Source organism: Parus major, chromosome 8, assembly GCF_001522545.3.
Source record: "Parus major isolate Abel chromosome 8, Parus_major1.1, whole genome shotgun sequence".
Lineage (NCBI taxonomy): Eukaryota > Metazoa > Chordata > Aves > Passeriformes > Paridae > Parus > Parus major.
Genome location: NC_031777.1, coordinates 3,858,890 through 3,886,680, shown reverse-complemented (window position 1 = coordinate 3,886,680; position 27,791 = coordinate 3,858,890). Strand labels below are relative to the sequence as shown.

Genomic DNA, 27,791 nt, shown 5'->3' with positions numbered 1-27,791 from the left:
AGGTCTGGGGTTTAGATTTCTTGATTTAACCCAGCCAGCAACTCAGGCAGCTGCTTATTCATGACATTGCTCACTCCATCACAAGTGGGATGGGGGAGAGAATCATCACAGTAATAGTGACAAAACTATGTGGGTTGAGATGAAGACAGTTCAGTAGGTAAAGCAAAAGCTGTGTGCTCAGCAAAGCAGAACAAGGAACTCAGCCCCTTTCCCACGGGCAGGTAGTTGTTTAGCCATCTCCAGGAGAGCAGGGCTCCATCACACATAACAGTGACCTGAGAAGACAAATGCCATCACTCCAAAGATCCCCCTTCTTTCTTCTTCTCCCTGCTTTACATACTCAGCATGGTGCCACATGGTCTGGACTATCCCTTGAGGTCAGTTGGGATCAGCTGTGTCTCCTGCCAGCTGTTGTGTACCCCCAGCCCCCTCACTGGTGAGGAGGTACAAGAAGCAGAAAAGGCCTTTGTTCTGTGCAAGCCCTGCTCAGCAATAACCAAACCACCTCAATCCTATCAACATCTTTTCCAGCACAAACCCAAAATGTACTAACCACCATGAAGAAAACTTAACTCTACCCGAGCCAAACGCAGCACAGGGTGTTGCTGAATAGAAACAGTATTGCTTAACAAGTTTGGTGACTCATTACACCCCACTTGAGTACAGAACAGACAGGATGCATCATGGCCACTAATCTCAGGAATTGCTCCTTGGTGCAGCCTGGAAGGGAGCAGAGGGTGGAGTTCAGCCTTTCAGTCATCCTGAACTGAGGCTTGCCTACTGCTTTCAAGTTTGCTGTCTTCTTTCCACCCAGTGTGTGATGGAAGCAGGAGTATCTCTCTCTAAAACTTGTAACAAAAAACACAACGAAGAATAAGCAACTTTCTTTTTTGTATTAGAAATTTCTTTATATCCTGTTTTCACTGTCTGCACCAATGGTTGAAAGCAGTATTTGGTCTGTGACTTTACAGGAGGTAAGTTGATTTGTATTTATGTGTATCAGCGTTGTTTGTCCTCTTTGGAAATGCAGTATCCTCCTTTTAAAAGCTAGCCTGAGTTCACCAGCCACCTTTTGTAACCAGGAGGAGGAATTTGGGAAAGAGGGATCTGTCATTTTACTGACTGTAGAAACTGAGCAATATTGAGGTGAAGGAAATGGTTGTCATAGTAAATGCAGTGTTGTGGAGAGGAGGCAGGAAGCTGTCTGTTTACACCAGGGACAACTAGCAGGTCTGACTAGTTACAAATGCTGCCTCTGATGTGAGTCCTGCTGTAACAGACCGGCTCCATCTGTTGAACTTTGTCATTGCGAGCAGGTTTCATAAAACTCTAAATATTTCACAGCCTATGGAAATAGTTTGCTACACATGAAAAGTGCTGTTTGCTCTTTCTGTCTTTACTGTGTTTAGTTTTTGTTTAGGCAGACTTAAGAGTTTCCTCCTGAGAAGGGAGGCAGTTTTATACTGTTAGACCTGGGGGGAGGAGCTGAAAAAAACAAACCAGCTAATCGGGCATACTGCCCTGGCTGGAGGAAGAGTAAAGGTGGTCCTGTGAGAACCTCTCAGCTGCACATTCAGAGCATGGTGAATGAGCTAAAAACATCTTTTAGCTATTGACTGGATGCCCAAGGTAAGAGATCTTTAACTCACTACCAAGGTGCCATGTAAATTGTAGTTTAAGAGGAGGATAGTGCATTTCCAAGCACAGAGCTTGCTTACCCACTTGTCTGTGAATGCAAAGCAGGAACTCTCAACCTCACACTGCGTGCCTTGCTTTGCAGACACTGAAGCTTTTGGCAAAGACGTAGCAAAAATGGTAAAGCCAACTCGGTTATTTTGTGAAAGTCATAAGAATTTGCTGCTTTCTTCCTCTAAGCAACATCTCTATGTAAAAGTATTGGTGCTGTTGCACCTGGTCCTACTCAGGTCTCAAGTTTTAGGTGAACTCGGGTCACTTTCTGACAACCAGCGTGTCTATAAAAATCAGTATTTCTAAAATAGTCTGAATGAAACAGGAATAAAGATGTGTTAGAGATTGTTATTAGTATTACTATTGTTGACTGCAGTTTGGTTTTACACTTTAAAGCTTATATTATGTTTACAGACAAATTTTACTTTAATTTTTAAAATCCCTTGTTCCAAACAGACTACAGTGCATTTAAAATAAGAAAGATTCCCCAAAGTTGTGTGTCTTTTAGCAGTGGCTATTTTAACTGTGTTAAGACAAAAGCATTTTTTTTACAGTTTCTGTACAAAACTTACTCAAAGTACAATCTTTTGGAAGGGAAACAAACTTACTTCCTTGTACTGGGCAGTGCCTATTCTAGTCACACAATAGGGTCACATTAAGGAGAGAAAATTTGTAGAGGTTCCACTTCCTGCCACAGAGGAAGTTCCCACAAAGAAGAGACTTTTTTTTTACATCCTCTTAGAGCTCCTGTTTTTGTTTAAGACAAACATGCAAAATCTGCTTGCAACAGAAATGAAAATTGCAATTTCATAGTTGTGAATTTGGAAAGAAAAAGATATCTGAGCATAGCTGGTGAGTAGGAAGAAGTGAAAACAGGTGAATAACATACTTATGCAAGAAATCACATTTTGTAGGAATGCATTCATTGAACATCTCTTGAAAAACATTTTAAGTGCTAATATCAGTAAAACTCAATGATATATAATATATATATTATTATATATCATTGAGTTTTACTGATATACTTGGACATTTACTGTCGAGATATGAGACCTATAACAATAAGTTATTGTTTTTCCACCTATGAGTTTCCAAATGAATGTGGTGCTTTTCCTTGAATTTCCACAGTTACCCTTTGCAGCCTGTTTTGGTATGAAAGATACACAGTGACAGAAAGCCAGCACAGTTTTTTTCTCTTAAAATCCATTTGGAGGAAGGCACCTCTGTCCCACCTGGCTGTGTTATTCTGAAAATTAGACTTATATTTGATGTTGAACCCCTGGAAGTCCACTGACCCATAGGCATCTTTTGAATATGGTTCTGTTTCTCAACTCTAGAACAACAGTCAGAGATTTCTAAAATACATGAATTATTACTGTTCATTCTCCTGTTCCTTCACCTTCTGTGGTTAATACTCCAGATAGTCATTTCTGCCTGTGTGGAGTGGGTAGGGAGGGCAGTGAAGCAAGAGCCTGCAGCTTCTGGGTTGTCCATTTTGTGTTCCTGTCACTGCCCCCAGCAGGTCCTGGGCCTGTGCTCTGGGATGAGCTCCCCTCTCTACCCAGCACTGTAAAGTGCACAGTGGTGTCACTGGCATGAGTTACAAAGTGCACAAATGGTGATGCAGGATGTACAAGCTGTAGGGAGTTCCCTGCTAAATGCTGTTCTTGCTGGTCCTGCAGGAAATGGGAAGTTGGCACTGCATCACCTACAAAGTGGACTATTTTTATGGATCCCTGCAGACAGAAAAGTGTAAAGTGGAGCAGAACAGCTTTGTACTTTGATTGGAAGCATTATTATAAGTAACTCTTAATTGGTCCCTGTTCACTGCTGCTGTGTGGGATTTTATCTGCCTGATGTCTTTAGATGATGAGTAGGCAGAAACCAAGTGCTTTTGTGGAGAGGTCAGTGTTTACTTCTGACAGGGAAACACTACAATCAGTGTGTCCCTTACACAACCCAAACCAGTGGGATGTAAGTGGATCAGCTGCATTTGCACTGTTGGCTTAATTCACTGTTGTTTCCCAGAGCAGCAGTCCTGTCTCAGTGTGCACTCTCGCCTTCTCAGTGTTTTCCACACACCGTGCACTGGCTCATTGCTCTTTACAAGGTTTAACTTCCTTTCCTGGTTGTTCCTTTCTTTCCACAGAGGGAAAACCGCAGGCTCCAAGAAGCAAGCATGAGGCTGGAGCAGGAGAACGATGACCTTGCCCATGAGCTTGTAACAAGCAAAATTGCCTTGCGGAATGACCTGGACCAGGTAACATTAACAGAGCTGGGCCCCAACTCAGGCTTGGCAACAGCGGTTTGGGGAGCTCTGCTTTGTGGTCAAGTGAAAGCATGAACACATTAAAAGTGTAATTATTTTTGCTTTTATTTTCCTGACAACCTCACTCTTAACTGCACTCAGCTGGATTTTCACATGCCACTGTAGGCATTCAGTGAGGTCTGGCTGAGGCTGATTGCATCTTCCCTGTTGAGGGTTGTTTAGAAAATGTAGGCCATAACCTTTAGGCAGATAGTAAAGAACGAACATTTCCTTGAAAAAGGTATCTTGGGAGACTAGTTTCAAGGGAAGTTGCATTGCAGAATATCTGTGTGGATCTGTTTTTAACAGCAGTTTTAGTACTGCCAACAAAATTCAGAGATAATGAAGTGGCGCAGCACCAAAAATTCAAAGGACTCCTGGGTGTTCACTGATAACTGCTCGTGTTCCCTGTAGAGACTGGAATGTGGAGGGCAGCAGCACTCAGAGCCCTTTGCCTCAGAGACAATGATTTTCAGAGAAGCACACATTCAGCCCTCTCTTTCTGCACTGCAGGTGCTTGGAGAAACTGGAATGAACACAAGGAAGGAAAGATTTTTTTCTTTTCTCTTTTCACAAGAAGGGAGGAAAGATTTGTAGTTCCTTCAAAGCTTATCTTAAACAGGTCTTTCACCAAAAATATCCTTGTAATCCCCAAGTTCTTTTGTTCTAAGATGTTAATCTCATCAATTTTCCATTCTTGCAGTGTTTTCATTTCTCCCATACAGCCTTATACACACTAAGCAATAAAGAAATCCTTAATCCATCTCTCCAGTCATGGAGATGGTGGAGCTGGTTCTGCTGCCACTAATATCCTCATTAATCATTATTACTGTGGCAGAAAGATAACCTGATCCCACCACAGTGGTAGAAAACTCAGAGACAAGTTCAGTTACTTGTTTCCAATGCCTTTTTCCCTCTTATAATTTCAGCAAAGTCAGTGTTAATTGGCCACAACCATTTCCTGTCCTGGCCCTCATTACTGAACAGGAAGGGTGGTGAGATGCCATGTGTGTTTCCCTGCTGGGGAGACCTGTGGAATATATCCAAAATTGAGAAATACATTTCTCTCCTGATGATTGGTGCTCACAAAAACAAAGCATTCCCAGTATGTGTCACCACAAGCTTGGTCCTTCCAGAGAAAATTATGTTCTCAGTTTTCAGGTTTCTTCATGTTATACTGAATTACACCGATAAATCATTTTATCTGGTGCTCCTGTTCATCTCTTACACTTGTCTTTGCCTGAACACTTTGTAGGGTACAATGCAGACACCTAAATATTTTAGTTATGTTTTCCCTGCTCACAGATTAGAAAATGGGATGAGTTATTTGAAGTTACACAGGAGGTAAATCATGCTGCCCTCACTTAGATTAATATTGCTCCCAACAAAAATATTCTGTACATCGCTGTTTGTGCTAGGACATAGCATCTCTGCTTATGTGCCATCTGGACATAGCTAAACAATTGGCCAAAGGGTCCTTTTCCACAGTTGTTGAAACACAGTGAAATAATTTTGTAAATGGCTAACTGAAAAGGGAATTTTATTTCAAAAAGTTAGGTGAGTCATTAGAAGGCAGGAGAAGGCAATGCTAAAACCTGAGCTTAGTGTATTTCTGAGCTGTATATCCCAGTGTGTTTGTACTGGCACAGATAACATCTGATTTACACAAGTGTCTTGGATTCTAGGCTGAAGACAAGGCAGATGTTTTGAACAAGGAACTTCTCCTGACCAAACAGAAGCTCGTGGAGACTGAGGAAGAGAAAAGGAAGCAGGAAGAAGAAACTGCTCAGGTAAGGCATTCTCCAGCTTTTCCCATTTAGTTAGTAAATGAGAGAAAAATTATATGCAGAAGACTGTGTGGATGTGTTGCAGTTGTGAAAAGGATTTTGTCCTCAAAATGCAGTTTCAATTAAAAGTTTATAGTGCTAGAGTAATTATATTTTTTTCTGAAGTACAATTTTCAGTGGTTTTGTTTACTTGGGCTCTGAATGTTTAGTTTTTCATAGCTTATCCTCTTCCAGGTATTGTAATGATTGCTGTCACTGGTGGTGAGCAATCTCAGCTAAGGAGATGTGATCAGATCTCTTCAATATCTAAATGAAGGAGCTGGAGGAGCTGTTGCCTTCTAAGAGCCCATTCTGGATTCAGCTGTTGGATCACTTAAATAATGTTCCTGCCTGAAGCTAGACCCAACAGCAGAAGAACAGGGGTGGGGGCTGGGAGAATTTTGCTGACTAGACCTGGCTTCATACTTACCTACAAAAAACTCAGTCTTCATTCTGTAATCCTATTTATCTAACATGTACGTTTCAAAAGTGATACCCTGATTTTTATTTTTGCTATTTGGCAACAGTGACTGCAACAATTAATGTTAATTCACTGTGTCTCTCTAAAATGGAGCTCTCTGTTTGCTCTAAGTGAGGGAGTCAGGCTTTTTTCCTCCTGAAAGGGCTCTCCAAGTGGAGTGGTTCTGAAGGAGAGATGAGTTAGCTGTGTTTTCACTTGGTGCCATAAACCCAAATAGATTTTTTTCTTCTGTTACGGAGATGACAGTGTTGAGAGATCCTTCTTCTTATTCCATCTCCTAGCAAACAAGCAATCTGGCCAAAATTGCTGTGACAGTGTGCAGAAAAACAAAAACTGAATCAATAAACCCCACCTTGTAGTAATGTGTTTTTTATGTTCTGTGGACTATGATGTACCACCATTTAACACAGAGAATGGGAGAATTTACAGGAGAATTTTCTAAACAGGGATAATGGGTCACAGTACAGACTTTTTGGTTATCACTGATATAATCAGTATTTGTAAACTGAGTAAATCAGACATTTGTCTGAGAACTGGAATTTCATAAGAAGCAGCTGTGGAGATGTAAACACAGCGAGACATGAAGAAAACAATCTGATGATGCATTTTGAGAAGTTCTGTCAGTGTACTGTGTAACTTCTCTCCTTCAATTCCTAGCTGAAGGAAGTCTTCAGGAAGCAGCTGGAGAAGGCAGAATCTGAGATCAAGAAAACCACAGCCATTATTGCAGAGTATAAACAGGTACCATTCCAGAGACCCTCTCTCATACTTCTTCTCTCAGCCTGTTACAGGAGCTGAATTTTCAGCATTGCAGATCTCATCCTTCAAATAAGCTCCACCTTTCAGGCTTTTGGAGAGCAATGTTGTAATTTGTCATAAATCTTCTTGTGGCTTCCCTAATAGTCTTCTAATTAGGCAGTCAGGAATAACCTGTCTTTCAGCTAATTTTAGTACTGTAGGGTGAATGCTTCTGTACTTTGTGACATAATGCAGTATAAACATCATAAACCAACCCATCTGTAAAATGTCCCTGTCTCTGTGTTCTGGTTCTGTATTGAATACTGCTGGGTTTTTATATTAGCAGCAGCAGCAGCGGAGTTGTTAAGGGGGATGCATATCCCCGAGTGAGGCAGAATTTAAGAAATGTTGGTTCTAGCAAAAAACATTGTTAAAAAGGACAGATTCTACTTTGGTATAGTAAACATGAGCTAAGAGACTGCTTTCTTTGCTCCAGATTTGTTCTCAGCTGAGTACCAGGCTGGAAAAACAACAAGCGGCCAGTAAAGATGAACTGGAAGTTGTGAAGGTGAGAACAATGTCTACACAGGGGATATTTCTAATGCAAGTGTTGCTGAACACCAGGGATACAGAGTGAAACTTGAACTGAAGCTTAAAGTACATCACCGCCCCACATGCATTTTTCAGCAGATGTAAACAAGGAAAGGGTTTACTTCCTTTCATGGTTCTTTTATCTTGCATGAGATAGTGAGGAACTCTCAAACTGAAGTGCATTTAGTACTTGTCTTTTATTTTTGCTGTTAAAATATATACTTCCGGTAAAAAATATAGAGAAAACATTATTTACTTGGGTGTTTTGATAAAAACACCTTGGATGTTAACTGATAAAAAAAGAGGACCTTCTGGAAGACAAAACATGTTGTTTCTCAAGTGTGCACAGCAGAGGGATTGGAATTGGCCAGATTGGACAAGGTTTATATTTGGGTTTCTGTAATTTAAGTAGAATTGGTTTAAATAATTAAACCAAATGGCACGGCTAGGGCCATCCCCAGAATATCCACAGGGTTTCCTCTCCCTTCTCTAAACCCCTTACCAGGAACACCTACATAACAGTGAAACATTTTGTGATAGGTAATAATAATAATATTAATAATAATAATAACAGCAACAATAATGATTCAGAGTAGGCAGAGCTGTTTACACTCTGCTGTAGCTTCTCCATATTTCTTTAGTACTCAAGCTGAACTGGATTTTTTGCTTTTTAGTGACTTTTTAATGTTATTGATAATAATACTAAATAATTCTAGGATTGATGTTCCTAGATTCTGCTGAAATAGCTCAATATCCTCTTTCAGTCTGTGCAAGGCAGACCAGCTGTTTCATCTACTCAGATTTAATTTACTCTTCTGAGTTGTGCTGACATAAATACTACAAAGCTTTGGTAGCAAGAAGTTTCTAATATAGGAGCAAAGTCTCTGTGCTTAGAGCGTGCTGAGTAGATCTTAGGAATTTTTATACTGGTTAACATACCCTGGAAATTGTTCATGAACAACTCAAATTCTTTTCATGCCAGTTATAAAAACTGCAGTACTAGATGGTTTGAGATTGAGGCAGTGTGACAAATAAAATGGCTGTTCCAGGAAGTACAGCAACTCCTGTAACACGGATTAAGAATGAGCTTTCTGGGTATTTCAGGGTAAAGTGATGGCCTGCAAACACTGCAGTGAGATTTTCAGCAAGGAGGGGGCACTGAAGGTGCCTCCTGTAAGCATGGACAACAAAGGCATCGAAACAGATGATGAAAAGGATGCACTGAAGAAGCAGCTGAGAGAGATGGAGCTGGAGCTTGCACAGACCAAACTGCAGCTTGTGGAAGCCAAGTGCAAAATTCAGGTACGTGAAATCCAAGTACAGCAGGGTGGTCATCTTAACCTCATGCTCAGTCCAAAATTACTCTGAATCATGCAAAAAATTGTTCCAAAAGGGAGTACATACCTGCATGCCTGTATAGCTGAACTTTCAGAAAAAAATTCTGTCTTAAGAAGAAGACGATTTTATTTGTGCGTCTAAATATTCTCTCCCCAGTGCCTGGGAAATTGCAAGGGAAGTGCAACAACCAAGTGTGAAGATGCATCTTTGTTAATTAGGTTTTGATAAATTCTGACTATTCTGCTTTCTTAGGAGCTGGAACACCAGAGAGGAGCCCTTATGAATGAAATCCAAGCTGCCAAAAACTCTTGGTTTAGCAAAACCCTGAACTCTATCAAAACGGCCACGGGCACACAGGCACCTCCGCAGCCCCAGCCGCCCCTGCCTCCCAGAGAGGGCAGCACATAGTTCCAGCCACAGCCGGCACAAGAGCACAAAGAACAACACAGCTGAAACCTTGGAGGATTCTTCCCGTGGTCTCTCCTCCTGGGCAAAGGACAATGAGGCAGGAGTGCAGGCTTGAAGTGAAATTCTTCAGTGTTTTTCATTAATTTTCTGATGTGACCCTTTTCAAAGGGGGGGGGAAAAAAAAAGTCGTGGTTTATGTTGAATTCCTACTTCCCATACTGCCTTGCTGAAAGCCACGTTCTGATACCTTCATACTTTTACACTTTATTTTATATGACTAGATGTTAAATAAATATTTCAAAACTAGGTCTTTAATACACATCTAATTTGAAATTATTTTTGTCTTGCATAGAAGGTTTTTCTTCTGGAGGAAGAGAGAGAATGGAAAACGTACAGTACTGCAGCATAATCTCTCCCTAGAAAGCACAGTGTAAGACAATGAGGATAACTTAGGCCCTGGGACCATCTCAGAAGTTTATCACAGCAACTGCATCCTGCAGAGAAGCACTTTTTGTAAAGCTTAGGCCATAGCAAAGATAGGCTTGTGCTCTCCTGGCACAACTGCTATGAGCTTCCCTTACAAATTCTTAGTGTGGATTGGTTTATCTTCAGAAATACAAGCAGTGCCATTTTTGTAACACTGTTGTTTAAAGGCTATTTACAGCTCAGCTGGAATTTAACAGAAAGTTCCCTAGTTCCCTTTTTTAATTCATGTTTATATTAAGAATTCCAAGGAATAATTCCTTCCACTGGGATAAAGGGGGAACCATTTTGATGCTTGATGTTTTTGCTGAGAAGCAGAGTGGAGACCTTGCATGGTTTTGACCTTTTGTAAATCCTGTGCAATAAAGGGTAGGTTTTATGAATAAAAGTAATGAAAACCTTGCCCTGGGTCTATATTCAGATTCCAAATTTGACATGGAAATAAGGTATCAAATAAAACACCCAAGAGGCTTGTGCTGCACTGATGAATAAAATACCATAGAAACAAGATCTGTTTGCTTGAAGTATTTGGTTAGGAAACACTTTGTTGATCTTACTTATTTTTTATAAAAACAAGCATTTTCAAGTGGAATACAAGCCCTAGACTTTCCTGTGAGGGTAGACTTCTCTGGTGATTCCCAAACCTGTCTGGTTGTTTTATATTTCTTAAGGTAAGAAGGTTCAAAAGCATTTGTTTTGACTAAACATAAAGTGTTCACAGAAATACTTATTTCATGGAAAATTAAACTATTGCTTGAACTGATGGAATATTTTTTTAATTATATGTGTCATGTCTGAAGATGGTCTTGCAGGTAAATGTCATTGCTGGACTAAATGTTGTGTATTAATTGTTTCATTTACAAGGTTTTTCCAGGGACACTAGTTCTGTTTTGATCTTTTTTTTAATTCTAAGGAATGCCATACATTGTCAGTTTTGTACAATAAAATTTAATAATACCCATCTTGTGCTTTGTTGTCAAGCATAATTGTGAATTATTTTCAACAGGGTAGTACAAATTTAATGTTACCAGTGCCAAAGGAAAGATTCTAAAAGGCAGTCAGCTGATAGAAGTAGAGCTCAAAATATAATCACCATCCTGACACAATTCTCTCTTCTAAGAATAAGGGGTTAAAAAAACTTTAATATTTTAAAATGTACCTTCAAGAACGTATCATCTGGAATTATTAATACAGTGAGGAACAAAAGAGGGAAAACAGAAGGTATTTCTTTTGCAAATGTTATCAAAGGTCTTTTTCCCTTGTCACTGTCTTGCTCATAATATTTGCATAAATGTTTCCATTCTCTTGACTAACTAAACCCAGTGTTAGTCATTCACTTACCAGTTCCGCTTCACATTCAGAATGTGAATCTGAATTCATAATAAATCTGAAGTGACATTTAAGGATACCTGGTGAACATGTGATTGTTGCATTTGAGAGCACTCTGCCCATGAGGGAAACTGGTTTTGACAAGTGTCTGAATTTCTCATTTATCTTAAATCATACTTACAAGTGGATTTAAAACCATGATTGGAAAAGTTCTGTAAGAATGATTAAAGGAATGTGTTAGGCTGTGATTCCCTGAGCAGATGAATTAAGAGCTCACTACTGCCCAGCCCTCCAGCTCCCCCACTGTACAGTCCTGTCCCTTGTCCTTGTTGTAGTATGTACTGGAGATAATTAAAAACAACAGCAAAAAAAACATGTGGGTGGATTTATCCCCCTGCAGTTTATCTTCTGCCAAGTGAATGAGTTAAATCACCTCACAGGGCCCAGTGAGTGCAAGCGGATCATGGGACTTTCCAAGTTCATCAAAAAGGAACTGGTAAATCACCTTTCACAGGATGAGCTTTGACACAAGATTCATTTTCTCAGTGTAGCTGCTTTCTGACTTTGGACATTGAGTTTCAGGAACAAAACCACATTTGCTACCTGCTAGCCATGACGATTTCAGACCCTTGTAAGGATGGAAGCTGGCTTACCTCACCCAAAGGAAAGCAATGACCCTAAAGGCAATAAACACTTTCCACCTTCCAGCTGTGGATCCAAGGTAGCATTTGGAGCAATGGCGTTTGGAAGAGTAATATTTAGGAGGAAACTGCATCTTCTCGGCATTACTGAAAGAGCAAGAAAATAGCTTAATGTCATTATCTTGATGAATATTGAGAATGAAGGAAAGGAGCAGGACTCCATGATTAAACCAGGCAAGCTAAAATCCTGTCTGCTGACTATAGATGCTATTGGGAACTTTAGTTTCCTGCAAGAAAAGAGATCTCTGTATGACAGAACTACCTACACACATATCCTTGGTGGATTTGTCAGGGATAGCTGGCTTATTGTCCAGCTTTTCAGCAGGAAACATCATCAAAGTCTCACTGAAACTGTTGTTTCCATGTGGCACTGGAACAGCTAACATAGCTCCTAAGTGTGGAGTGATCAACCTTTTTTCCCTGAGTCTGTAGTAAACTATGTATTCAGATCAAACTTTTATTAAAATTAATTTGAATTTTATAAATATATATGTGGAACTAAAACCTATTTTTAAATTCTATTGAGAATGTACCATTCTGAAATAAAGACTTTACTTTGATTAGGAACAAACCTCCAAAGAATATTTTTACTACAACTTCTATCTTGTTGGACTATAATTTGTTCCTGAGATGCCCAATATAGGGGGGAGAAAAAAAAAAAAAGTCCTTTTCACTTTAAAAAGTTGGTTTTCCTTTGACTGTAACACTTTACAGGCTAAATGAAGCAAGGCTGATTTATTTACATGGTACATTTGTGAGCTAGTCTTGTATTATCTTTGTGAACCAAACTTAGTCTAAATAGGACTTATTCCACTTAGTTTACATTTCTAAATGTACCTCTAAATGGAGAGGAATAAAGAGAAAAAAGATAGAAACTAGTAGGGGTAGAGAAGTCAAAAAACTGCAAACTCCCTGAGGTGCCATCTGCATTAGAGTTTGGCAGAACCAGTCTCAGGAAAGGTAGTCAGCTATGTAATCAGTACTGCCAGTGAACAAACCCACCCTTGTCCTGTTCAGTAATGAGGATTTAATTTACTACAACTAAGTTAAAGTGCTTACACAGGTAAGCAGCATTTTTTTTTTCTTTGATAGACATTTTAAATGACTTAACTTAGTTGGCCCTTGAAATTTCTTTTAAGATAAATTATCATCTCTGCCACTGTGTTAAGAACAACTTGAAATAAAACCAGCCGTTTACAAGGGGAGATGGAGATGAAAAGTCAAGAACTGCAAGAATTCAGCCCCTTAACAAAGCATGAAGTATCCCATTGACTTCAGGGTCATGGTGCCACTCATTGACTGAACATGGTAGTTTAGGAGGAAATAAAAATCTACCTTTACTGGCATCGAAGTACCAAAATTTGGAAGTCACAGGTCATGGTTTGTCTACAGGATCAAGGCAGGGCTGTTCCTTCTATTAAATAGCTGCAGTGAAATCCATGAAACTACTTGTATGTGTGGGAGAACTATAATCAGGTGATTCTCATTTACTCAGAGGATTTTCATTTACTGTTAGACTCAGGGATAATTGGCAATTTCTGCATCATCTCCTAAGCCTAAACACCCTTGGCTTTGAAACCAGAAGCACTCTTACAGTGCTGGTGTTCTTCCAGCTGTTCGAGAGAAAATCGTAGTAAGTGTCATGTCTGATTGATTGTGAAGAGAGGACAGAGATGTTCCCCTCAGGTCTGAGGGACTGCTGAGGCTGACAAGCACTCTCTGTCCCTGCTGAAGGGGCTGCTGTGCAAAGAGCTGGCTGCACCAGATGTGCAAACACAGAGGTTAAAACTAAATTATTTGTCTGTCTATTGTGCTAATATCCTACTGGGAACTGTCCCATTCCCATTAGTTCCTTCCAGGTAATAACACTAAGGGGAGACATGATGAAACGCTCAAGTTTGGAACTCTCGGGTTTTAGGGGAGGTGTACGTCACAGCAGCCTTTAGAACTGAGCTAATCCACGCGTGGCTTGGGAAATGCAAGAAATTTGCAACTGGATAAATTATGTTCATCATTGATCAAAACCTTATCTTTCCCAGGCCAGAAGTCTACACAATTTATTTCAGGATCATGACTTAACACATACAGGTCAATTCTCCAGGAATACAGGGCTCTCCATGTCTCCTGGGTCCCAACGGCTGTGCTACTGAATGTATTTCATGCTATTTTTACCTGAAAAACAAAAAATGGGTAGAGAATTAGGATATTACTTTTTATTATTTTCTTATTCAGTGGGACTTGCTTTTATTTAACCTGTAAAGAAATATATATGTATCTTTGGAGAACTATATCTTACTTATAGAATAATATATAAGAAATGGAACGACAAGGGGATAAATACATCAAAAGGATTTGGTATCATAAATTTCATTTGTGATTTGATACCACCAGAATCCTGGGCTGTACTAATTTCCTTACAGTTTCTATTACTTTTGTATTTTATATTATACATGGATGGTACTACCAATGCAAACCACAGCAGATGTTCCCAGATTTTTCTTCAGATCTCAGTTCTTGTCTTTCAGTAATCCCTGGGTTTTCAGTTCTGCTATACCACCCTCAAAAGCTGTGCCAGCAGCTCTCTTGAGCATTGGGAACTCTTGCTTTCCCATGGAAGAAGATTCTCTGGCTTCTTTGAACTGGGAAAACATGACATAGGAATGCAGAAAAGTTTCTAATCAAGCATAATCCATCTCCCTTTGTGTCTGCCATTAAGGTGGATTCACTCTAGCACACTGAAAACAGCAGCTTCAAATCTCTGACATGACAACGAAGTTTTCTACATTTGGGGTTGCCTTTGTGATCTGGGTGTGTCCCAAGTTCACAAATCCTAAAGAGTTAGGAAAAAAAAGAGCATCACAGAGAGGTCAGACTTCCAGCTGAGAGCCATCCAGTACTACCACTGGATGTGTGGGTAACACATCCATGTATTATATAAAGTACAATGTGAAAATATAAGTGTAATGCTTGTTATTAAAAGTGCAATTCAATGTACATGGTCACAACAAATGTTTACTTTTTTAATTGTTACAGAATTGTTCAGATCAGTACCTTGTTATCATTGTGTGAACGATGCCTTGTAAAATAAATGGAAATGGAAAACAACTTGGGAATAAGATGCTTATTTTCCTAAGCCATTTACTTAAGTAGCAGCTTAAATCTGTTTGCAGGAAGAAGCAGCTGCTGTGTCAGGTTTTATGACGCAGTTCTCACCAGCAGCTCTGTTGCACTGGGCACAGTGACTTGGCAGGTTGGCTGTCCAAAGGGAGTGCAGGCTAATTCCAGCCCATTCCTTAGGATAATGTGCTGGTCACAGGGAGCTGGGCCACAGAGCTAAGGGCTCACCCTGGCTCTCTGCTCCACGTGCCAGTCTGAGGTTTCCAGCACAGAGAATGATTTTCCTAAAGGTTGGTGATATACAGCAATGGGACAATAGTTAAGGACTTCATGCTTCCCTGGAGTACACAAGCCTTGAGGCAGCGTGCCTGCGGGAAGAGACATGGGGGGCAGAAGGAAAGAGCAGGACATTGGCAAGTGACTACTAAGAGAGAGGCAGGGCTGAGCAAGAACAGGACAGAGCAGAATGTACCACAGTCAAAAATATCCAAATGCTTTATAAAACCATTTTTCCATGTGAGCTACTGCTCTAGGATTTCTTTTCTATTAAGTGAGATAAACAGCCATTGTTGCCAGATAACAGCAAAAGCACACAGCACTTCAGGGGAAGATAAGGCAAACAGGGACAAAAGCTGAAGATTAAATTTACCAGCCATAACATTTTGTATGAATTTACCTCCACATCACTATCCAAAGCATTTGTCAGGAGAGGAGGCAGCATCCAGACGCTGTTGCAGCTTTCTGCAAAGGAGAGCTACGTGGAGCTTGTTTTTACATGACAAGAATGACAACTCTTCCACGTGGACACTGCCACTCAAAGGGAAGTGTACAGAAATGTTCATCATTTCACATGTGTACAGCCATGTGTACAGAAATGTTCATCATTTAAGGAAACCAAATAAACACTTGGGAAAAAAAAACAAACAAACTCTAAGAAAGAAAGCAAATTACAGGCTCACTTCAAATGTATTTCTAGGTTAACAAAAGCATTTCCTCCTCCAGACAGAATTAGAAATTAAATTAGAAAGTGATACCAATTTAAATTGTAAAAATAAGAGCACTTGCTAATAATAGAAGACCACAACTGAGTGTGGAGTAACTCAAAGATTAGTAGATAAATTAAAAAACACAATATTTTTCCTTGTCTCAGGTGCTGCTACACAGGAAATATTATAAGGAAGTAATTCCTGAATAAGCAACTGCCTTAACCAATTAAACAAACAAACAAAAACATGTCATAAAAGTAAATTCCAGCTGACCATATTGTATTTCCTAGATCAAACCAACTATTCTGTCTCCAAATGCTATTCCTGAGGATGGTCAGGCTTACACTTAGTCCTATGAAAATTTAAAATAACCACAGTTAATTCTGCAGATCTTTTCTCCACTGCAGATCCTGAAGCACTGCAGCAGAGGGTTATAATAAACACCTCAGTACAACATCTGTTAAAAGCACTCTGGGGAATGCCAACTTGAATACAAATCTTTGGCTTCAGGGCTTCTATGAATTAATTTTTGGCAAATTTCTTCTTCCCTCCGTACCTCTATAGATCTCCTAACAAATTAATTCCTGGATGTTCACACTACAAGAGAAAAAACCCCAGACCCTAAGCCCAAGCATCAGCAAATGGGCTGCCATTCCTCAGTCTGATAAAACAGTGTTATAAATGGCACCTTGTTCTAGAGAAACTGACTTTTTCAGCTCTGTGTTCTGCCTTGGGTCACACTTTGTAAAGGACATCTGGGGGCAAACACTGCCTCCTCTACATTCTGGTGAAAGAATGCCATTGCTTTATTGTTTTCTTTCAGGGAAATTTTAATGCCCAGTGGAGCTATAGAAACTTTTTTTTGTTAGTGCTCACTGTGCTGATTTAGTAATAGTGTCAACATCATGTTTTTCTTTTGATGAGGAAAATGCTTAAAAGAGAATTTTGGTAGCATTACACCAGCATGTTTTTACATGTATATAGCCAAATGCTCTGTAAATAAAAGCTACATTTTCCTTCTAAATGGTAACAACTAAGTCTCTTACTCACAGAGTCACTCCCAGAGTACACATGGTGACATTACAGGTGATCAGCAGTAACTTACCCTCTGGGTTTGTTGTAGAAAGCTTATTACGCATTAGTTGTGAGGGTCTCCTTCTGTGGTGCTGTGTTGAGGGCACTGTGCCATCCGCCCAACTTCTACTGGATTTGGTTGTTTTTTAATTGACGAAATCTTAGAACTTGAGAGCTTAAACCTTGCTGGAGTTGATCTTTTTTTTGGAGGTATTTTCCAACCTTAATAACCGTGAAAATAAGGAGCAGATAAAAACCATGGCACTTAGCTTACAAGCCCATCTTCAAGGGCCGGGAAGAGAGATTTCTTCCCCTTTGAACACTATTTACCTGCACAACATGAGCCTGATACTCTTTCCCTGAAGAAGGAAAACAACACTTTATTTTGCAAAATTATTCGAGGACGTTGATAGCTACGAGCTCAGGGGCATTTACCGTAAAACAAGGCGTAGATTTCTTCACGGCCAAACTAAAGCCCAGGCCGTGCTCTCCTCAGCCGCCCGTCCCTCAGAACCCTGGGGGCGGGAAAAGCCCCCGACATCCCCGTCCCTCAGAGCCCAGGGGGCGGGGAAGTTCCCGATCCCACCCGTCCCTCAGAGCCCGGGGGGCGGGGAAGCTCCTGATCCCACCCGTCCCTCAGAGCTCTGGGAGCAGGAAAAGCCCCCTACCCCACCCGTCCCTCAGAGCTCTGGGGGCGGGGAAGCCCCTGGTCCCGCCCGTCCCTCAGAGTCCTGGGGGCAGCAAAGCTCCTGCCCCCTCCCGTCCCTCAGAGCTCTGGGGGCGGGGAAGCCCCTGGTCCCGCCTCCTCAGGGGCGGTGCGGGCGGGACCGGTACCGGCGCCGTCACTTCCTGGGCCGGAAGGTTCCAGAGGTTCCACGGGGAGCCGCCATGGCCGTGGCGCGGGAGGAGGTGAGGCGATTCCCGGCGTTGTTCCCCGGGCGCTGGCGGGGCTGTGTGTGAGGGGCAGCGGTGTGGCCCGGGCTGGGAGGCGGGGAGCTGTCATCCCCGCGTTCGCTGCGGGCTGTTGAGGTCTCCCCCTGCGGCGGTGCGTGTTGAGGGAGCTATGCCATCCGCCCAGCTTCTGTTGGTTTCTGTTGGTTTTTTTAGCGTATGAAGAGTTAAGCAATTAAGACAATTGTCTTAATTGAAGATGTTGGAGGTATTTTCAAGTCTTGTGCTCTGAGATGGCCGTGGTTGAGCAGGGGAGTTGCACCCTTCCAGCCCGACCCATTCTGTGAATTAAGATTCTGTGGTTGTACATCTCTACAGGAGTGGACAAGGGGTGAGGAGGGGATGATTCCGTGCTTAACTGGTTGTAGTGGGAAACTAAACTACTGACCTGATAAAGCTGAAACTCCAACCTCTGGAACACGTGAAATTGTCATAAAAAGCTGTGAGCCCCGAGCACAAAGAATGTATCTGATGTATAAGTGTGATCCTTTGTTTTTGAACCAGTTGCAGAAAGATTTGGAAGAGCTTAAAGAACTGCTTACGAATGCCACTAGGAAGCGGGTGCGTGATGTCCTTGTGGCAGAGAAACAAAAGCTGGAGCTGGAAATCAAGAATCAGCCTCTGCCGAAGCCAAAAGATGTGGCAGAGGAAGAAAAATCGTCGCTGGGAGGGTACACAGTGAAAATAAACAATTATGGTAGGATTATTTTTCTAGAGTTCCAGCATCTCTCTGCCGACGGCAGGGTGGCATTACTGGGAGTTTGAGTTGCCACTTAGCATCATAGTGAAGCCTTAAGTGTTTATTCCACACTGGACACCCCTCTGTAAAAGCTACCTCACCTTTACCTTGCCATCTGAACCCTGGTGTGTATTGACCATGTTTGTGTGATAGTGTTTGGTGGGTTGCATCAAGTATCCTTGCTGTACCAGGCTGGTATTTTTCCATTACTTGGTGTTTAGCGGGAATGAAAGAGTAAGTTTTGGCTTCTCTGATTGCCATGTAGGTGAGAGGAGAGGGAATTACTCAAGATGCAGGGAGTAGGGGAAGAAGTGGGTCAGAGAAACTGCAGCAGGAGCAAACAGCTGGCTCTGACTCCCCCTGCACAGCCTGGATTGCTCCCTTTTGACCTGAGCTGATACGTGGGTTTTCTCAGAATTCGCAGGCCTTGGAGAGCAGGGCTACGTGGGGGGACCTCCCTTTGCTCTAAAGTTATTCCTGAATAATTCATGTTTTCCTTTTATCACTCTGAAAATTGCTTCATTAAGGCAAAGACCCTAGTTGTTCTAGGGGGCTTTGTGGGCCAAGTTGGAGTGCATGAAGCTTATGGAGAAAGGTGGAACTTAATCTCTTTTTTTTCACTTCCAGGTTGGGATCAGTCAGATAAGTTTGTTAAGATTTACATCTCTTTAAATGGTGTCCAGAAGCTTCCAGCTGAGAATGTGCAGGTGAATTTCACAGAGAGGTGAGTTCATCTTGTAGCACAACAAGAACACAAATGCAGGAGTGTTGGATATCTTTTTTTCTCTACTCCCTTTTTTCTTTTTTTTAAACTTCAGCTGTAGTAGCTTTTAGTAACACTTGAGGATATCAGGGTGCTTTCATTTTACAAGTGCACCTCACGTTTGACAGGGGACATAATGTTAGCCCTGGGTATTCATGGTGATAGAACTGAGGTGTACATTAAGGAAATTTGATTTTCCTAGTTTGTTGGTAGAAAAAATCCTAAAGATCTTGATTTGTCGTGCAGTTTGGATTGGTCCTTTTAATTTCTCTGTTGAAATTGAAATGAATGTTTTGAGAGCCCTGGGAATAAAGTAATTCAAGCCTGTTGGCCTGCTTTCCCAAGAATTACTCTGTTTTCCTAAAAAATATGCCTGCTAAAGGGTTTTCAGACAATGCAATGATGGGAACATTTGTGCCTTTCCTCCATCCACTTCCTGGGTCCAGGTCATTTGATCTTCTAGTGAGGAATCTGAATGGGAAGAACTACACCATGACCTTCAACAACCTCCTGAAGCCCATCTCTGTGGAAGGCAGCTCTAGAAAGGTCAGTGCACCTTGTTTGTTAGAGTTAATTTAGGGCCCTCACAAAGTGTCGTGTTCATTGCCTGGCTAGTTCAGGAGACTCGGTTCTAATGTTCAGTCCCTCCCTTCTGCTGCTGAGTTTCTGCACTGTGAACATGAGTCCTACTAATCTGTGATTGTCATAACTGTGGAATTAGTCTCTGGAATCCTATTTCAAGAGATCATGTCTGGATATTTAATAGCTCACCAACAGGATTTCAGAAATAATTAAGCAGAAAATACCACCAAGAGTTCATTTGCATCTTTGTGCTTCTAAATACCTCTGAGAAATTCTTTGTGATTTTAAGAGATTTGTCAGCAGACTGAAATCTTGGGAAGCTTAAATAGGCTTAATTCCCAAAGCCAGGTCTGAAACCTGCTCTGCCTTAGTTCGGATGTGTTGCTGCAGAACTGAACACTGGTGTGGTGGTTTAGCCCTAGCAGGGGGTTAATTTTCTAAGGAAAAAATTAATTCTATCCCAGCCAAAACCAGGACAACTAGTAGTAACATTTTACTGCTGATGATTGGTGATATCCATACTCTGCTGCTTGTGGCACCTTTCTAGGCTTAGAGGTGTGCATATACTTCCTGTGAGTTCTCTGTTGTGCTTGGTGACATCAGATGTAAACTACTGGTTCAATCGAAAATTGGCCTAAAATGAGTACAGAGTGAAGTTAAACCAGCTGAAATAAATGAGAGTGATGCTCTGGTGATTTTTAATACAGTGTGAAAGTGAGCAGTGGTCATGTACTTGTTAAGCCAAGATAAAGCTGCAGTAGAACCTTGTCTGCTGTGGCATGCAGGAGTTCTTTGTGAAATTTAGGTCAGGGTTGCAAGTCAGAAGGCTTTGTAACTTGCAGACATGTTGCAAGATTGAGCAACACCCTAAAATTAGTTTCTTATCCTTGGAGAAATAAATTGGAGGAGCCTCTACCTGAACTTGGTATGCTTGGAGAAGTCTTGTAAATATAGTCAGTCTTTACCAGGCAGTCCTGGCTACTCGAGCATCCTTTGAATCACTGAATGGTGTTCCTGCAGCATTTTATGTTCTTCTGTATTGGTACCATAAGTCTGTACTCTATTATATTAACCACATATGTGAATTGTCCAGAGCAGAGTTAATACTTTGTACCCTGAGGCTGAGTACGTGCTATAATTTTTGTATGCTACATGATAATGGATAGCTGAGAGAAAGGTTTCAGGAATTCCTGGGTATGGAAGAGGTTTATGTTACAAGCTAACCTTTCTCATTTTGACTGGCATCCCATTATGAAACATTCTAAATTCATGCCTTGCTGTTCACCCTACAGATAAAGACAGACATGGTCCTTGTGATGTGTAAGAAGAAGCGGGAGGAAAAATGGGATTGTCTCACTCAAGTGGAAAAAGAAAGCAAAGAGAAAGAGTAAGTGTCTTTCCAGCCCTCCATCTGGTTTCCATTTCTTGTTCTCTGTGTTGTTTAAGGACTGTTGGGAGAGATCTGTACCAACTGCAGTAATTCTGGGGAATGTTGGTCTGGGGGACAGGCCCTGAGATGTCTGAGGATCTTAGGATAAGATCTCCTGATATTAGATGGGGATTTCTTTTGGTACTTGTAGGACTGCAAGTGGAAGAAATATACTTCTGAGTAGCTACCACTCCTCCACTCTTTTATTGCTAATGACAAAGGCTGAATCAGGAAATATGATAGGGAAGACCTGCAGTGAGAATTCTAAAGGGAATCAACCAATTAAAGATTCATTTGCATTTTGGTGGCTGCATTCATTGCAAAAACTGCATTAGTGAGGTGATTGTTTTTAGATCAAGTGTTTATTATATAGAAATACATGAATGTATCTCCTGCAGGTCTACTGATCAAAACAGTTATTGTTACCTGTGTGTGAAGTGTCTGCACAAAAATCCCAACATGCTTTTGGCAAAGCAGGTCTTTAGTCATCTACTTAGATGATTTTCCAGAGTCTCAAGCCACTCTGTAACACTTCAAGTGCTTGGGAGCAGCAGGCAGCTTAGATATACACAGGTATGAGGGTGGTGAATGACAGCAGGAAACGCCTGGGGACAAGAGACTTTCTAAAATATATATATATACATATATATATATATAAATGTATATCATATAATGATTTAATGTTATTTTACATGTATAGCCACCTTGAAGAATGAAAACACTATTGAGAATGTTATCCCTGCCAGCAATTAATTTTGTGTATGTTTGTGGAGTGATTATCTAAAACTGATCAGGCATAAGTGCCTGAATTTAGGGCAAAACAGCCTTCTCCACTCAAATGCTATCACAGGAGATTTAAGAGGAAGTGACTTGACAATTAATGCAGTTTTCTGGAGAGGCAGGGACACTTTGTTAGACCTGTGTCTTGTGCAGAGAATTCCCGAAGATTTACTGTTTGTCAAACGGCTCCAGAAATGCTGGTCCCAGCCAGCGTCTGTGCAGCTGATGGTTAACCCTCGGTGTGAGGAAATTGCTCCCTCTGCTGATCTGTTTTCATCTGCTGTGTTTTTGAGCTAGACTGCACTAGGAACTACCTACAGGATTTTGGAAAGTGGGATGGAGAGGACTTTAGCCAGAGAGGACATTATTTATAGTTAGGTCATACGGGCCATTCCTCCACAGGTGGCACTATTCATCACCTGAGAAAATTGCTTTGAAATGCAATGTGTTAAGAAGCCATTGAACCTGTAGAGATCATCTGAAAAATGGGAAGCAGAAAAAAAGCCTTTTGGTTTGTGAATGTGGTCTTTAAAGAGCTTAATATAGTCATTTTTCCATTTTTATTGTCACATAACACAAGGCAGGTATTGGCACGTTCTGTGTCTGTTACATTTCACTTCTGCTTCCTACAGTTAATTTTAGGCAGTGCTTCCAGGGTCATGTTTACTGCAAATTGCTTCCCATTGAAATACTGTCCCACCCCATGGGACAGCTCTAGCTGTACAACTCAGCTTGCACTCGGTTTAAGGGTATTTCTTAGGATTCTTCCTATTTGGAAGCTGACTGAGACTGCTGTGATCTGAAGACTTTGCCAAAGCAAAAATCCCGTTACCAGGATGTTTCAAACAACTATTAGCATTTAATTTTGTTGGGTGTACCTGACCTTCTCATGTATCCATCTTGCAGGAAGGCTGCCTATGACACCGCAGATCCTAGTGAAGGGCTAATGAACATTTTAAAAAAGATGTATGCGGAAGGGGACGATGAGATGAAGCGCACCATCAATAAGGCCTGGGTTGAAAGCAGAGAAAAGCAGTACAAAGGGGACATACCAATGGATATCTGAAAGTACTCTAAGGGCCGCCTTAAAACTGATCTTCCATGTGAGACATGCTGTGCTGCAAAGATCATCGTTTACATAACCTTCTTCCAAGCAAAGACAGTCATTTTCCATTTCAGGTTGGAGAAAATATTTAAATAAAATAGCTTATAAAGCATTTCCTTCAGTCAAGTGGTTCAGCATTTCCTGAGGAGTGAAGCATAGGGTATACATCCTTACCCCTCCTTGAAAAATCATCTCAGATGAGTGGGGAGTGCTGTGAGACCGAGAACAGAACGTAAAAATAAAGGAATCTTAAACTAGGATGGGTCAAGGCCTCTGTTGCCAGTGGCAGCTGTACCCAGGTGGTTGCTAGGGCAAGTGTCACACTCACTTCACTTCAGGGTGTAGCTTTTTGATTAAATACAGGAAAGTGCCGAACTGTAAAGCATGTTACAAAGGGAGAACTGAAGAAAGTAGAACCACATCCTAAGCACTTGATAGTAAAAGAGGAACAATATGGTGTTAATCCTGTGGTATTCAAATTTAATGAGTACTCTCAGAAACTATTCCTGTCTAATAAATACTATGAATTTTGGAAATCAAAATGCTAGTGCCAGCTTTGAGCATCGTGGGATGTCTTTGAGATGCCATCAGTCAGGATGCAGTCCACAGTCAGCAGCAGGAGAGCAGGGACAGGGAGCTTGCCCTGGCTCCAGCAGTGTAAAGCAGGAAACAAGGGATAAGCTCCACTTTTTCCATCAACTTCGAAAGGGTTTTAAGGTAAGAAGTATATCAAGATGGCTTATATGCCAAAATATGACTCAGCTGGGTGTGGTGAGTTGCTGTCAGTTTGCTGCTAGTGGTATTTGGCCTTTTTATTGCAACCTCCCAGCCTCTGCTGGGGAGGGGGACAGGGGACAGAGCAGCCACTGCCCCCCCCCCCCCCCCCCCCCTTCTCATCTCTCCCCCCCCCCCACCCCCCCCCCCCCCCCCCCCTTTACTGCAGTGCTTTGAAGAAGAGTACAGGACAAACATGACCTTAGCAGCAAGCCTGTTGTCAATTGTGTCCTTCCTGCCTCCTCCTCTCATGTCTCCCAAGGACAGATTTGTTGTTACCTGTGAATTAAGGAAGCCATTACTCTCCTTTTAGGGTCTGGACTAGGGCTTCCTTGCTACCTTGTTCTTGAAGCATTGGACCGAGCGCTGCACTACGAACAGGAGAAATACCAGCACAGTGTAGTTTCTAACAGGTCCTTTAGCCACTTTGTCTGCTCGTTAATACACATATAGGTTTAGTTAGCATAGCAAGAGTATCTGAACTTGAGGCCATGTTTTATTCCCACTCTGTGCTTGCCCTTGTTCACAGAAGAATACCACTTTGTCCTGTTGTGCAGTTTTATTGATGCTTTTACCCAAATTACCATGATGAACTTAACCATACGGTGGCAAAAAAAAAAAAAAAAAAGCTTAAATGAGCCCTGTGCTGTATGTCTTTATTTCTAATGTTGGCCATACCACAAACCTCAGCTTAGTTTTGCAACCATCCATTTTTCCTCACAATCAAACTGCCTCTCACACAGACCAGTTCAGTGCAGTTGTGCTGCCGCTTGTCAGCTGATACCAATTGTAATCCAGGGAGTTTAATGAATCAGCACAACTTCTTGTCCTTCCCTTATTAGATTGACACTGATGCTGGACTCTGAGGCAGGACAGTCTTGCTTTCATTACACACACAAATGAGCCTGGTTTGTTTCCTCTGCCTGAAAGCACATCCACGTGGTGATTATTACCACATGGATCTCTGTACACCAGACATCTGAGCATGGTCAGCAAAGTGGCGGAAAACAATTCTGCTGAGCCTCCAACGCCGCTTAACCCCTCGAGGGCGGGATGTCAGGACACACCGGTTCCGGATCCTCACAGGGCAGCTGTCCCGGGGCAGGGCAGCAATCTCTTTGTCAGCCACTTCCTAAAACACAACACAGCCCAAGAGTTTATCTGTGTTCCCCGGGATGTAGAGGGGCCTTACTGCCAGACTTCAAAATCCAGACATACAGTAGGTACCATCACAAGCTTCTCTACCACCTCATGAATAAAATTTGGTATTTAACTGGGAACTTTCACCTGTCTTCCTCACTCAATCCACCCTTTCTGGGCATTCCAACAGTAAATGTAAACTGATCCCCAAAGAGACACCCAAATTAATCTTATTACACAGATAGAACAGTCTCAAGCCACTAATTATAACCAGTCAAATCAGCTTGTTTCTGTCCTTGTTTCAGGGTGGGCTAGCCCTCTAAGAAACCCCAAATTAAACCTTATGAAACAAGCCAGTTAGTCAAAAAACCATTTGGCTTTCTCCTCATTGCAGGCTTGGCTAGACCTTCAGATGAGCCAAATTTAACTATGTGTTGTTTATTAACTGCCTGCTGAGGTAGCATGCTTTGAGGTCAGTAAAAGGGATCTCATACAGGGTACTTCAGAAGGTGTTGTAGGATTTTCTTTCAGGGCTTTTTTCTGTATTGGTTTTGCCTCATAAGGACTTCCAGCACCAGTCAGACAGGCCTGAGAACAGTGAAGTCAATATATAAAAGCAAATTGATACACTTTCTCTACCAGGATATCTAAGTATCATGGCCAGAACAAATACAGGAATAATCTAATATTTGCAAATGTTTTTGGTGCTTAGTAAGGAAGGCTGAGAGCAGGGCAGTCAATTTATAATAACAGTTTTAACACCCAGATCCAATGCAAGTTTCGCATTCTTGTAGCTCTGGCAAGAGGTAAAATTAGATATTTCTAATTGCACAGATTGGTGGTTTGGGCTAGATCAGGCATTCAAATTTTTAAATAAAAAAAATAAAAAAAATAAATCTAGAGTTTACTATTCTGAATTATTGGAAGTAAAGAAAATAGATTTGTCAATATATGTTAGGGGCAGTGTGTGGGGGGTGAAAAAGTGACTTCACTGTATGTAGTGTTACACACACTGCTTACACAAGCAGTGGTTGCAAAAGACCCCACAGCCCAGTGCACACAACCTCCAGTCAGGTGAATATGCTGTTGTTGTAAACACCCCCAAAAAGCTGAAGTCACTGTTGAACATGACATAATTCTGTGCTTGTGGGCTGGGGAAACACAACATTTGTGACCTAGGACAGCCATTTAGATCTATCAAGTGCCTGCTGTGGCCTTGAGCATACCACAGCAGCAGGAGCCACACGTGGGTTCATGCCCTGGCTGGGCACAGCCAGCTGCTGGTACCTGCAGCTCCTTGGGAAGGATGGAATTCTTCCGGATGGCGTTGATCCGCAGCCTCTCATCTGCATGCTCGTATGCCATCTTCCTTCTCTTGACGTCCCGCAGCATCCTCCAGTCCACGTAGTGGCTCCGCACCTGCCTTGGGCAGGGTGAGGGAAGAACCTGATTTAAAAAAAACCACATTTTTGATACCTGCCTATTGCACATAATTTGCCCTAGTCAAGTAAAAACTGTTATTTCCGTAAAGAATGGAATATCCTGAGTTGGAAGGGACCCACAAGTACCATCGATTTCAATGCCTGGCACCAACACGGTCCGCACCATGTACCTGAAGAGCCTGTTCCAGTGACCAACGACCCACACAGGGAAAACCTTTTGCTAATATTCAATTGCTAATTTGCTAATATTCAGCCTGACACAGCTCCAGACGTTCCCTCGGGTCTTGTGTCTCCGGCATCGTTTACTCCTGGATCACACATTACACTTCTTACACCTCATCGCTGTCTACATCTTCCTCACGAGGGGCAGCAACGATCTTTGCTCCCTCTGACGAGTAAGTGATGCCTTGAGAGCTTTAGCTTTCATGTTTTCCAGATTCTGCACTGCACCAATATATAACTCCGAATTTCACATAAAGTTCTCTTGACAGAGACACACAAAGAGCCCCAAGCTACACCGAACGCTACCTAACACCGGACCCGCGATATTCCCGCACCGCGGGGGCAGGGCCGAGCCCGCAGCGCTCAAACACTACCCGCATTCCCCTGCCCGCTCCCTGGAGCCTCGGCCGGGCGGGCAGGGTCCAGGAGAGTCGCGGGGAAGCAGGGTAAGAAGAACGGAGGGGAGGGAGTCGGTCTGACCTGCCGAGCCGCCCTCAGCGCCCAGCACAGCGCGGCCGCCGCCATCTTGCCGCTGCTCCGCGCGTGCGCGCTGTGAGGGCGGGTACTCGCCCTCAGGCCGCTCCCGCTGCGTTCCCAAAGTGCCCGGCTTTTTTAACACTCTGCGGCTGGAAATGTGGTGAGAGCCCCAGCCGCATTTGAGGGCTGTGCTATACATCTATATATATATTTATATCAGAGGTGCTGTTAGGGATCGCTGGCACCGCCCGTCATTGGAGTCAGCTGAATCTGCCACACAAACATCAGAGGCCGGCCTTGGTGCAGCCAAGGTATCCC

General features: G+C 42.1%; 3 protein-coding genes and 1 long non-coding RNA gene across 21 annotated transcripts in view; 2 read left to right on the top strand and 2 right to left on the bottom strand.

Annotated features, from left to right (window-relative positions):
• The window catches only part of RABGAP1L (RAB GTPase activating protein 1 like), a 230,193-nt gene extending 219,364 nt beyond the window's left edge, over nucleotides 1-10,829 (top strand). For 7 of the 11 annotated variants that reach the window (XM_015635758.2, XM_015635753.2, XM_019007609.2 and 4 more), the window contains 6 exons: nucleotides 3,839-3,949; nucleotides 5,683-5,787; nucleotides 6,962-7,045; nucleotides 7,539-7,610; nucleotides 8,738-8,935; nucleotides 9,224-10,829. In XM_015635758.2, coding sequence (XP_015491244.1) covers nucleotides 3,839-3,949; nucleotides 5,683-5,787; nucleotides 6,962-7,045; nucleotides 7,539-7,610; nucleotides 8,738-8,935; nucleotides 9,224-9,379 — 726 coding nt within the window. In that variant the 3' untranslated portion in view covers nucleotides 9,380-10,829. Of the gene's footprint in view, nucleotides 1-172; nucleotides 975-3,838; nucleotides 3,950-5,682; nucleotides 5,788-6,961; nucleotides 7,046-7,538; nucleotides 7,611-8,737; nucleotides 8,936-9,223 lie in introns of those variants that run through there. The other 4 variants (XM_033516282.1, XM_033516283.1, XM_015635761.3 and 1 more) reach the window with 3 other exon arrangements.
• A 799-nt stretch (nucleotides 10,830-11,628) lies between these two features.
• On the bottom strand, nucleotides 11,629-17,846 carry LOC109022772. Of its 8 annotated transcripts, none has more exons than XR_004498432.1 (6): nucleotides 17,400-17,846; nucleotides 17,101-17,291; nucleotides 15,686-15,914; nucleotides 15,106-15,377; nucleotides 13,979-14,064; nucleotides 11,629-11,979 (listed from the first exon to the last, which is right to left on the bottom strand). It is a non-coding gene; the product is annotated as an uncharacterized LOC109022772 (long non-coding RNA). The 8 variants fall into 8 exon arrangements; XR_004498431.1 differs by having other exon boundaries at nucleotides 15,686-15,750; nucleotides 17,400-17,839; XR_004498429.1 differs by lacking the exon at nucleotides 15,106-15,377 and having other exon boundaries at nucleotides 15,686-15,750; nucleotides 17,400-17,428; nucleotides 17,505-17,838.
• A 9-nt stretch (nucleotides 17,847-17,855) lies between these two features.
• CACYBP (calcyclin binding protein) lies at nucleotides 17,856-23,539 on the top strand. The gene is made up of 6 exons (XM_015635766.3): nucleotides 17,856-17,978; nucleotides 18,525-18,717; nucleotides 19,387-19,483; nucleotides 19,969-20,068; nucleotides 21,397-21,491; nucleotides 23,220-23,539. The coding sequence occupies exons 1-6, from the start codon at nucleotides 17,958-17,960 to the stop codon at nucleotides 23,377-23,379; spliced, it is 666 nt and encodes a 221-aa protein (XP_015491252.1). The 5' UTR covers nucleotides 17,856-17,957; the 3' UTR covers nucleotides 23,380-23,539.
• A 1,197-nt stretch (nucleotides 23,540-24,736) lies between these two features.
• MRPS14 (mitochondrial ribosomal protein S14) lies at nucleotides 24,737-27,575 on the bottom strand. Its single transcript, XM_015635751.2, has 3 exons — nucleotides 27,477-27,575; nucleotides 26,620-26,778; nucleotides 24,737-25,324 (listed from the first exon to the last, which is right to left on the bottom strand). The coding sequence occupies exons 1-3, from the start codon at nucleotides 27,519-27,521 to the stop codon at nucleotides 25,142-25,144; spliced, it is 387 nt and encodes a 128-aa protein (XP_015491237.1). The 5' UTR covers nucleotides 27,522-27,575; the 3' UTR covers nucleotides 24,737-25,141.
• Nucleotides 27,576-27,791: the final 216 nt, after the last annotated feature.

What these genes read in the sequence shown, in the direction of transcription:
- CACYBP (XM_015635766.3), top strand. Translation starts at nt 17,958, where the DNA reads ATGGCCGTGGCGCGGGAGGAG. An exon ending in AGTGAAAATAAACAATTATG is followed by an intron (nt 18,718 to 19,386) that starts GTAGGATTATTT and finishes TTTCACTTCCAG; the next exon opens with GTTGGGATCAGTCAGATAAG. An exon ending in CAGGTGAATTTCACAGAGAG is followed by an intron (nt 19,484 to 19,968) that starts GTGAGTTCATCT and finishes TCCTGGGTCCAG; the next exon opens with GTCATTTGATCTTCTAGTGA.
- MRPS14 (XM_015635751.2), bottom strand. Translation starts at nt 27,521, where the DNA reads ATGGCGGCGGCCGCGCTGTGCTGGGCGCTGAGGGCGGCTCGGCAG. An exon ending in CGCTGAGGGCGGCTCGGCAG is followed by an intron (nt 26,779 to 27,476) that starts GTCAGACCGACT and finishes TTTTTAAATCAG; the next exon opens with GTTCTTCCCTCACCCTGCCC. An exon ending in TCCTTCCCAAGGAGCTGCAG is followed by an intron (nt 25,325 to 26,619) that starts GTACCAGCAGCT and finishes GTTGTGTTTTAG; the next exon opens with GAAGTGGCTGACAAAGAGAT.